The sequence below is a fragment of the Haliotis asinina genome, chromosome 12, assembly GCF_037392515.1.
Source record: "Haliotis asinina isolate JCU_RB_2024 chromosome 12, JCU_Hal_asi_v2, whole genome shotgun sequence".
NCBI lineage: Eukaryota > Metazoa > Mollusca > Gastropoda > Lepetellida > Haliotidae > Haliotis > Haliotis asinina.
This window is the reverse complement of record NC_090291.1, coordinates 52,076,229-52,087,750: the sequence shown is the minus strand read 5'-3', so window position 1 is coordinate 52,087,750 and position 11,522 is coordinate 52,076,229. Positions and strand designations below refer to the sequence as shown.

General features: G+C 38.4%; 1 protein-coding gene across 1 annotated transcript; it reads left to right on the top strand.

Annotated features, from left to right (window-relative positions):
• The first annotated feature begins 273 nt into the window (after window positions 1-273).
• On the top strand, window positions 274-11,122 carry LOC137258805 (uncharacterized). The gene is made up of 5 exons (XM_067796496.1): window positions 274-382; window positions 3,100-3,234; window positions 3,546-3,668; window positions 3,963-4,105; window positions 7,549-11,122. The coding sequence occupies exons 2-5, from the start codon at window positions 3,108-3,110 to the stop codon at window positions 7,786-7,788; spliced, it is 633 nt and encodes a 210-aa protein (XP_067652597.1). The 5' UTR covers window positions 274-382; window positions 3,100-3,107; the 3' UTR covers window positions 7,789-11,122.
• The last annotated feature ends 400 nt before the right edge of the window (window positions 11,123-11,522 follow it).

The window sequence follows — 11,522 nt, the reverse complement described above, 5'->3', positions numbered from 1 at the left end:
AGAAAACGTCCTAGAATGCCGCTGCACCCTTTACGATCATTGGGGGTAAGGTTTGGGGTGTGGGTGAGGCACCCTTTACGATCCTTAGGGTCAGGGCTTGGGGTTAGGGTCAGGTACCCTTTCCTACCTCTAGGGAGTGCTAATTAATCTGTAAAAGTGCAGTACTTCCTAATTTTAAACAATGAATGCATGGATGGCGTATCAAATAGTCTTTTGTACATCCGTTTCCAGCGATTCATAGTAAAGAGCAGATAACTCTCGTTGGCGGATGTTGCTTCCGACTACGTGGGTGAAGGTCGATTACGGGAGGCTCGTGGAAGTTTGTTGATGTTTTTGTCAGAAATGCCTCCGTAATTGTTTGTTGGCCGTAGTTTTACTGAAGGTAGGAACTTATTCTGTTTATGATTACGTTTCTGTAAACCAGGTATGAAAAGTCTTCGTTTTATGTGTAATCTATGTTCATACGACCAGAGATAACCCCCACAAAGCGAGAGGGAGCATCGTTCTGTCACTGTCAGGTTGTTGTTATGTTGTACATGGACCGCTATCGCAAAAATCCCGACAGGAACCTTGTCTGTAAGACTCGTCTCTCATTAATACCGCAGACATTACATTAAACTCATTATTGACCACAGAAGCTGGTGAAAAAAAAAATCGAAACAAACAACAAGTAAACAGGAAATCTTATAGCTTTCTGACTTCAGTGTCAAAGAAAAGTTGAATTACGTTCGTGCTTGTGACAGATATCCACTTAATATGTAGCTATGGTAAAACACATTATCCCGAAACATTTTTTACTTTCCTGATTATTAATATTCTCAACAAGATCCTGCAATCAGTGTTTTAAACATACTTAGAGTGTATTTATACTCAGACACTATTACCACAGCACATGAAAACATCGGAAATGCAGAAACTCCACGCCATGCACTGGCTATTTACACATGCAAAACTTCATTGCACTTGAAACAGTACATTTTTTTCATATCATGTCCAACTGTAGAAATATTACTGTATTCATCTTTTCAGTAAGTTATGAGACATTTTGAAACTGGTATGACCCTGCTGCCATTACATCTACCACGAATGAAAATTTACTTTGTCAAGAAGGAAGTGACGTATCATGCAGCTTCACCTTGCACACAGCTGCATGTTGTAGGGCAAGTTTTAAGATGACAAAAAATATTTTTCTTAAGTAATTGTTACCTTGCATCCAAACCAATAGAAGTTTCAGATAGTTTGGTTAAAAACATTGACATTACTAATCTGAATGAAATTCCTAAAAATTTCAATAATATAACTATTTAAATGTGTTACTGCATGCCATAGTAAGAACATAGCAATGCAAATATGGAGTTGCTTCTATTTCCGACATGACTGGTAAGTGCAGTAGTTGGAACTTTGAAACAAATGCACATGAGGTATGTGATGAGTATTAACTTAGACCAACACAACTTTCTTTACAATTTTTTTCTTTTTAGATGGAGGCCCATCTGTGATTTGAACCCACACTCTAGGTTGAGGCACCTAATACCTTTACTAGATACATGTACTACTCTCACCAAACATACTTGTGTTTACATCCAAGACGGTAACTGCCAGTAGTTGCGTGGTCTGAGTTGGCCATGATAAGGATCATAATGACATAATCATGTGGGTCAGCTTATGCATGCTTTTATCTCTTGCAAAAGGTTTTGGGGGGAAGGGGAGTGATGTATTAAAATGCACTCTGTCTGTCAGTGTAGATTTGTCTTTTCCAGGGCAGAACTTTAAAACTGAACAGTATTTCTTCACCAAACTTTGCAAAAAGATAAGTCTGATGGTCAACTGGTTTCATAGTTATGGATTTCTGATGATAATAGTTTTTGAGTTTTCATGGCAACAAGTGTCATTTTGACTGAAATTGGTGTTGGTGCTCTTTTCTGGAGCAGAACCTGAAAACCTTTTCATATACTCTCTTTTCACTTTGCAGTTTAGTCACTGACTTGGTTGACACATATCATTGTATCTCATTTGTGTAGATTGATGCTCATTCTGTTGATCACTGGATTATCTGGTCCAGATTCTATTATTTACAGACCATATAGCTGGAATGTTGCTAAGTGTTGCATAAAACTGAACTCACTCACTCACTCACTGCTATGTACATGAAAACTGCACCTCACACCCTCACTTCTTTTTACAAAACATTGGACTTAGTCCTAACTAATTCATGAAAAATATTTTGAAATGGGAATTATGATGGCTTTGTCTTCTTGTAGTACTGATTTTAAGGGTCAAGTTAGGGTGTCGACTTAGGAGATAAACATCATGTGTTGGCCACTTTCCAGGTGTTATTAAGTATTTAAAGTCCAGGAATGTCTCATTTGGAACTGATGGCTGACGCCGTCGGTTCCAAATGTATTCCCGTGCTACAATTACCCAATAAAGCCTGGAAAGTGGCCAACACATGATGTTTATCGACATTGTAAACAAATATGTAAACCAGAGGGTTTTACTGTCTGCACTCGTTTACATTGAGTACAAGTTACGGAGTACAGCTGTGAAGTGTCATCAGTTGGCCGTTTGAGCTGGTTATCTTGAGTTGCTCGTTTGTGATGTCATTCTAACTTTACGTCACAATATGATTTGAATGACGTCACCACTATTGATTACACAACAAAACAATTGTTTGCAATGTTTCTACATGTCAATATGCAGCAAACAGTCTTGCAGTTTCCGGGAATCAAGTACCATTTGATCACGTTTTTCAACAATCAGATTACGGTAATTGGAAGCACACTCGCAATGAATATGTTTACATTTGAACCACCATAATTGGGTGCCCATACATGGTGCTGCAAGAGTTTCTTTCCTGAATTTTTGATTGGCCAACATGCTCCAAGGGGGCTGCTTTTCACTGTTATATCCATTATCAATTCCAGGATCTAAATTCCACCAATGGAACACAGGATTCTTGACCACAGGATCAGCTTAACCTCTTGTCAAAATCTTTGATGTCTTTTGAATTCCTTCGAGAACTTTAGTAAAACTGGTTAATTAAACCAAAAGCACTAACACATGTTATTTATATTCCAACTCAGTATTGATTCTTTTCAGACTCCATAATGTCTGTGACATACAAGAACAGTGATTCAAGTAGTGAAAGAAAGCCAGTCACAGAATATGTATGTGACTTGAGCATCTACAGGAAATGTGAAGATGGCTCCTGTATATCAAAGGTCGAGCTCTGTCGTAAGTAGACGTGTTGCGTGGTGTGATATTGTAAGAATGGCACAATCCTGTCTTCTAATAAAATAATTGTAACCTAATGAGAGATTGTTCTTGTATATGTCAAGCTGTTTTAAGCAGGGTTGTTGTGATTTACCAGAAAATATGTAATAGCAAATGATTAGGTGATGTCAGTATGATTCTCAGGGAGAAATGGTGTTCAAACTAATGATTTGTCCAAACAGGACATGATTGTGTACACACTGTCATATATAGTGTAAGCTCATGTGTAGAGATTTTGCAACGTTATGTTGGAACTTTATCTTTCGTTCCAGCTGATGAGCAGATTATGAACCAGAACACGATTCTCATCATGATTGTGGTTGGCATGGCTGTTGTCATTTTCCTCATCATCCTCTACTGCTTCCAACAGCGACAACGAGGAAATGGAAGATCTGGTATAATAGTCTGTTGTCCCTGTCTCTGTACCAATACTGGAAAGTTGTTTCTCAAATAATGGTTATTTAATATTTAAATGGGGAGTTTCAAAACCAGAATATATTTATTCATCAACTGTTCATTGATAAAAAATATGCTTTGAAGATCGCTAGGGGTGTAGAAAACTGTACGATTTAAGCAAATATTGTAACTGCATTTGTTACAATCATAATTCGTGACATCACAAAGTCAGCTAAGTCAATATGAGGTCAGTTGAACTGTATGGTCATTGTTGTTATACGTTTATATTGCAGGGCGAAATGACCACTTTGAATCTATGAACGGTGAAGGTATGAGTGGTGATGGAGATAATGCGTCATTATTCATGCCTCCACCAACATACGAGGAGGTTGTCACCACGGACCTGTACCCAGCTACGCCACAGATGCTGAGAAATGTGAGTATGAAACAGCTGCTGACTCCCTAAAGGTTCCTCATCCTCATCCTCGTCAAAAGATTCAGTGAAAGATTCAATGAAATATCAAGTGAAAGTTTCAGCAACCTGTGCTTGCCATAAAAGGCGACTGTGGTAACAAATGGGATCGGGTGGTCAGACTCCCTGACTTTGTTGACACGTCATCGGTTCCTGATTGAGCAGGTTGATGCTCATGCTGTTAATCACTGGATTGTCTCACTCACTCACTCCAGTGAAAGATTCAGTAAGGACCTGACTGGTCCATGATGATGTGGTATTGACATTGATTGTAGGTGTGATCATACGCTATGTAGTGCCACATGGCCATACTACATCATAGCTTTATCAGTGAGCTCATAGATGAGCATCTGTATATAGGGTGAGGGTTAGCTCTGTAGCCACTTCAAACTAAAATATGTTAAAATACAGTACTCGTTGTTGTCTTGTTGCCAGTGTTTGTCATCAGTTGAAAATATGGATTATAATTGGTCTCATGCTTGTTGTAAGGGAGGACTAACATGTCATCTATGCTCCTGATCTTGTTATTCACTGGATCATCTTGCCCAGGCCTGATTATATACAGACCGGTGCCATGTCAGAATGACTTTGTTTGCTGGTTTGTAAACTGACAGTATGTACACTCCAGTGTGGAGTTTTGATTCATTTGAGTTTCATTCATTTGAGTGCTTCAGTACTGTACACTCCAGTGTGGAGTTTTCATTCCTTTGAGTGCTTCAGAGTGCACCACAGGTTTTGATTGGATCGTCTCTCTGTAGTGCATTGTTTCTGCTGGTTTTACAGAGGTATTACAGCAGTGTGCTGTAAACATGGACAAAGTATTGTGCCTATGTCCCAGTCCACGCAGCCGTTACTGAGTTATCATAAGGATTGGGAAGCCACATCCCCCAGGAATTGATTTTAGTCCTTCAGTGGTTACTTGATGAACAGAATGTCTGCACTGGAGTCTCTCTGGTACCCCTGGCGTTTTCACAACTCAGGGGTCAACTTTTACTTTGACCTGCACAACTCCTTGTGGCTCTGCACATCAGGGTAGGCGATCCATATGTGTTGATCATTCTGCCTCCACCCCTATCTCCATTTCCAGGTGGACAAATGGAAAGTCTGCAGAGGAGTTTAAGGCCATTTGTCTCCACTTACTACCTGTACAAAGGGCCAACCATATTCCAGGGGTGAAGAACGTCATAGTAGATTCTCTGTCCTGTCCAGTTCATCCATCCCTTACAGAGTGGCAACTGCATCAGCAGATGTTCCAGACTTTGTGCCTCCCAATGTTGAACCCAGTAACAGATCTGTTCGCATGTGGCTTCAATCACCAGTTACCTCTGTTGGTGCCAATGATTCCGGATGCTCTGGCCTGGGAACATGATGAACATGGATGCATACTTGTTTTCTTATTGGCCAGCCAAAGTTGTTTTTTAGATCTGCAAGATGTGGCCGATCCAAGTGCAGTACCACTTCCTGATTGTGCCATTCTTCTGGTTGCATTGGTCTCGTATGCCATCTTCACGTCTGTCGCATTTACATCAATCACTAACTGCTAAGGGATATTCCAAGTGAGTTCTACAGCAATCTCTATGGCCATCTCTATGGTGCACCATACTTCCACAAGGTCACTTCATATGATGGAAGAATTTTGAAGTGTATTGCATGACTCAACAAACTGAGAAGCTAGTCTTATGCTACATGCAAAGGTGGTTGACACTCTGCTTTTTGGCCTCTACTCCCTGAGCAATTATGTCAGTGTAATGTTGATTTTCTGATTACCTACGGGAATCTCGAAGCATATTGCTCCTAATACTTCCTCACTTTGGTAAATCAGGGGGATTGGTACTGAATGTTGAACAAGTTGAGGACCATTCTTCTTTTCACTGCCTTCTTCAACTTTATTTCACAGGTCTTCAACTTTTAAGATCACATATACTCTAAGGGGGGTACAAAAACATAAATCACTTATTGTCATTGTTATAAATGAAACCCTGAAATGAAATTACTCATTTTGACATTTCATTGCCTTAAATCGACCTTTTTGACAACAGTGCACAATTCTCTCCCATGAGAGTCTAAACCTGCAATTGTGATAGTTGTTTTGAAAAATGAAAGCTCTATGTTTTCACAATCTACTGCCATGTAATCTTGTTACCTGCCTTGCTTATTTTCCAAGATACAGCTTGTTTTCATAGACGATTTTATCAAAATCTCTGGTTGCCCTAATGGTTATTTAATACATACAGGCTTCCAAAATGCTTGCTTCACATTCACAAACAATTTATTTAGCATGAACCGAGGGGTCCAGTGGAAATCTGCCCATGGTGACGCCATCACCCGACACCTGGGAGCATTTGACACCAACACAACAATTCTGCGCGACTTTGTTGACTTTGGGAAATCAGCAAATTGATGAGTTTGTTAGACATTTTGTATACAACTAACTGAAAATCCTTCCTCACTTTCCGGGCTCTGGCGACAGTATTACGTAACCTGTCAGTGGTTTCATTTGCGGGCGAAAGTGAAGCAGACGACTTTTTGGCAACTTTTAATCACTTCGTATTAATTAACCACACGTTTTGTCAACTTTTTATTGTTCGGTATTAGTTAACCACACTTTTTGGAAGAATGAATTTGGTGGTCTGCTTAAGACTACAATCATATGTAATGGTTAAAAGAGTACCAAAAATGTGAATTGATTTGTACTTAAATTCACAGGGGCTGGCAGATAAATAGTTTGGAGGTGGGGCCTTTTTGCTTTTGCTCAAGTGACTGAAAATCACATTAATTCGGTACTGCCCACTCCATAGAGGTTTTGTGCTGTGTAAGCTACGAGGTTGTCACAAGAGGCAACCCATCACAAGTTTGGAGTCAGTATATCTGGAGTGCTTTCTGCTGGCCTCCTTGTGTTTTGTGACCTCTCACAGTTGTAGAGTTCACACAAGGTAATCCAACTGTGGGATAATGCATACCTTGAAATAGGATAAGTTTTAAAATGTGGAAATTTTAACCATAAATTGTATATCTATATACTTATTCTGTCTAATGCGATGGATACCCACCTGACTTGCCTCTCGTCAGATATTACTAGAAGCTCCAGGACGAGAATTACAGAGACAGGCCGTCATGTGATTATCTGAACAATCTGCTCGCTTTTTGAGACGATTGACAGGTCCTGTTATTGGATTTGGGGCAAATGTCAGGTGGCTAGAGGCCAGAAGAGATATAAATATGCAATTATGGTGAAAATTTCCAGTTTTGTTAAAATTAAAATCTAAAAGTGACATGTTAGTAACTTTTTTTTGTTTTATGACGTGACCATGAATCGTCAGTTGTGCTGTCAGCATAAGGAGTAATATGACATAATGGCATGACAATATGACATGTTCGTAATATTGTGATATCCATTTCTTCCTCAGACACGAGTCTCTTCATCTGATGAGCCACCAATGACACCACCTCCGAATTACGAAGTTGCTCTTCACATACTGGCTCAAAGCCACGAGTCTGTGTTAACGAACAAAGGGGGAAAGACCTTGCGGTCTTCGCCAGTTGTTCGACGTAGTGTTTCTATAGACCATCAGTTAGGGACACAATACACACAGCTAAGGGAAGGGTCAAGGTCACCTACATGGAATGCAGAGGAAGAAAACAGGTAGCAGAGAGAGAGAAGCTGTGTTCTTTGCAATGACAATAGGGGTACATTTGTTGAGATTTTTGTTAGTATGCTACTCAACTTTGATAAAGATAATCAAGTATGCTGTGCTATCATCCTTATCAAAATCAGAGGAGCATCATGTAAATAAATCTTTGTAGTGACTCACTGACTCATTACGTACAGTCTGTGCCAAACACTTTCATTCTAACATTTTCAGCGCATGTAGGGACAAGTGGTTCACGTCACAGACTGTATGTATAAAGGATGTAAATATTGGCTGGGCCTAGTGTTGGAACAAGGGGCATTGTGAAGTATCAGGAGGAAGGGGCTGATGTACATAATACCTCTAATTTATATAATTCTTCAAAACAAAAGAACAACTAGATTCAGTGATAGGAATGTTTTGTTCATGGTATAAGATGTATCACTGATTGAAATAGTGCTATGTTGTCTGTGGGTGACAGTGTTCCTCACAGCATTATCACCTGCAGGAGGAGTAGTTAGTGGCATTGCTGAGACTAATAAGGTCACCACCATTATTGTAACTAAAATTGATAGAATTTGTACTTAATCCCCAAGTAAACAACACAATAAATGGCCACATAAATGGGATTATACAATGCCTTATAGAGATAGAGAATATAACGCTTGTTATATTTGGGATTACTGTTTCTAAGTGAAGCACTGATTCTAGTATGGTGGCTGAACAGGTTAGGCAGCTGACTTTGTGCACTGGTGATTAGATGCCTGGCTCTTGAGGATGTAGGTTCAAATCTTGGATGGGACTCAACCCAACCAAAAGTATTAGAATCTGTAGTTCACTAAGAAAGTGTAATCCCAAATATAACATATGTTAGCACAAGTTAGAGGTTGTATGAAAAAAACCCACAACAGATAACACTGAATAACAGAGAGCAACTTTATGGGGCGTAATACAGGGGGTGTTTCAAGCGAGAAATATGGCACTGGTGAAATCGCACCAGACCTGCAGTCAGTTTCCAAGGAACTGTGGGCTACTGAGATGTGATGGTGGCAATTGGGGATTCTCTATGATAATTCTATCTGCTTTAGTTGTAACACAAGATGTCGCTGACAAGCGTAATACACCCAGGTGGTTGTAAATAGCTTATGCATAATAATATGAAATAAAAGCACATTTGTATTCATGGAGTGGCAATTCAGTGTCATCTGTGCCTTGATGTTTTGACATCTCAGCAATTGGCATTGTGTATATCATGTCAGGTGTATGTACTAGGACTGTGCTGAGATTATGCACAGCAAGGGCAATGGCTTCAATAGTATTCAGAGCTTGTAAAAATGGATCCTGTATATTGTGCAATTTTGTACCATATTTTTCTTAAGTGGCATTTAGAAACTGATATAGTAAAGAGAACCACTTTATTTGGATAGACAATTTCTCTGTTGCAGTGGATGCGATATTGCGATGGTTCAGTGTAGATCTATGCTGAAACGTTTCATCCGCTGCAATAAGGAAGTTGTCTCTGCAGAAAAAGTGTTCCTCTGCACCACACTGAGAGTTCATATTGCTTTTCTTTTACATGGTGTTGTTTAGGCATTTACACATTTTCTTAGTTATTTTAATAATTGAGACCAACATCTCTTTATTATTTTGCTCTGTACTGTTTCTTATCATGATGTCAAAGAACTGGTTGAGAATATATGAATGCTCAAAATATCATTCATAATGTGTATCATATTTCTGCTCATTCTCTTATATTGAGCAAATTGTTGATTTAGTTGAGAGTTGTATTGGAAGCAAAGATCTCCTTTTCGTATTTTTCTAAAGATCTGATCTCACAGATCTGCATGCTACTTCTAGCATGTCTGCCAGCTAATGCAATTGCTGGATTGAACGATTGGGTGTGTTTTCTATAGAATCTTTTCAATATGGCTGAATTAATTCTGGTTCCTGAACCAGGCAATGTATTTGCGTCATTATAAGGTCCATCAATAGTAACTACAAAAACTGTATGTTAACTAACAGTAAGATCTCTTGTGGATATATATTTCTTTTTCATATCCTATTCATATTTATGTGAAACAGTTTTCTTTTCAGATTTGATACTTTTTACGAAATTAATCTTGAATTCCTGTGACATAGTTTACATATGACCAATGTATGATGTAAAACGCAAGTGTTGGTCTGGGTGTGTGTTCAAATAAGAGGTGAAGAATTCATAAATGGAGCTGGGAAGTCATTACATCTCCCAATGCCCTGACTGTAACAAGCCTTATCTCTATTTTTGTATGTAACCATGGCAACCATTTTACTGCCTACATCTGTATGTGTAGTTTCGTATCTCACAAAGAATCATATTTTCATAAGTCATTAATGATGTTTACTTGTCTTGTTGTTTGTCATTGTATGGAAAACTGTTGTAGTGCTGTAACTTTAGGTAAGAGAATTTAAATGTTTGTAATAAAGTGGAATTTTTGTTTCAGAGGAACAAGATACCCCTACTATGTGTCAGTGCTTGTGTTTAGCTATTTCTATCAATTACCCATTACCTGTTTTCCATTTTTGTGAAATTTTGTTTTGTTTAATCAGTATTTTACTTTGTAGAATAAAAGTAACCTTCTTTCAATTTTTACAGTCCTCCCATGAATCATCTGCCTGTACCAGGACTTGAGTGTCATTTGTAGTAGCATCTTTCAGCAGAGGTCTTGTGACACCTTCCGAAATCTTTAAGAGTGAGAATTTTATGGTCTCATATATTTACAATCTTTCCATCTCCTGTGAGGTCTGGTCATATTCATATGTTCCTGGAAAATACAGCATTGTTAAGTTGTGTCCCTGTTTCTAAAGTGTTATATTTCACTGTGCAGAGTTATGTCCCTTTGTGGTACTAGGATGTATGGTCTCAGGTTCAAATCCCAGATTTGCTGGATTCTCGTCTTCGTTCAGTTATTGCTGAACAGATGTTCATTGGTTTCAGCCAAACTGTCTTAGACCTTTATTACCCTGGGCTTTCTAATGATTTTTGATCTGTACTAACTTAACCACATTATTCATTCATGTCCCACTGTTAAAAACATTGTTTCTCTGTGTTGTAGATACATATTCCGGATTCAGCTTTCAAGTTTGTTTATGTATGTATAATGTTATCTATATTAATCAGTGCTAATCTTGTTAATTACCACTTTAATACAAATGTTATGTTGCAGATTTCCAGAAACACTTAGGGACCACAGTAGAAGTGATTTTTAACTGATTTAGTCCAGGTTGTAAGACTACTACATAGCAGTGGGTTTAATGGCCATGTGTTAAGTTTTCTTAGCAGTTGGTAAGCAAATAAATATATTTTTGCAAAATATATGACTAATTGAAGATATCATCCTGTGATCTTCTGACATCTCTTTTGAATTTATTTCCCAAATGTATGACATAGATGTTGATGTCTGATACACCACAACATGCTTTGAATGGTTAGTGAAGATATTAGGGCTGGGATGTGTAAACCGGATACAAGGGATGGGTTTGACTTAGGTACCTGTCTCAGTACCTGATCTTGTGACTAATAGAATAAACAATTAATGATTAAATGGTTGTATTGTCTTTGAAGATTTAGACAAAATTTACAGCTATCTGTTTTGAATGTAATAAATGAGTAAGATATTGAAAAGCTTGAAAATTTAGCCTCCTATGTATTGTCATTTTGTACAAACTGGATGTCAGAAATTAACAGGTATCTTGGTAGAGTAGGGTAGGGGGTG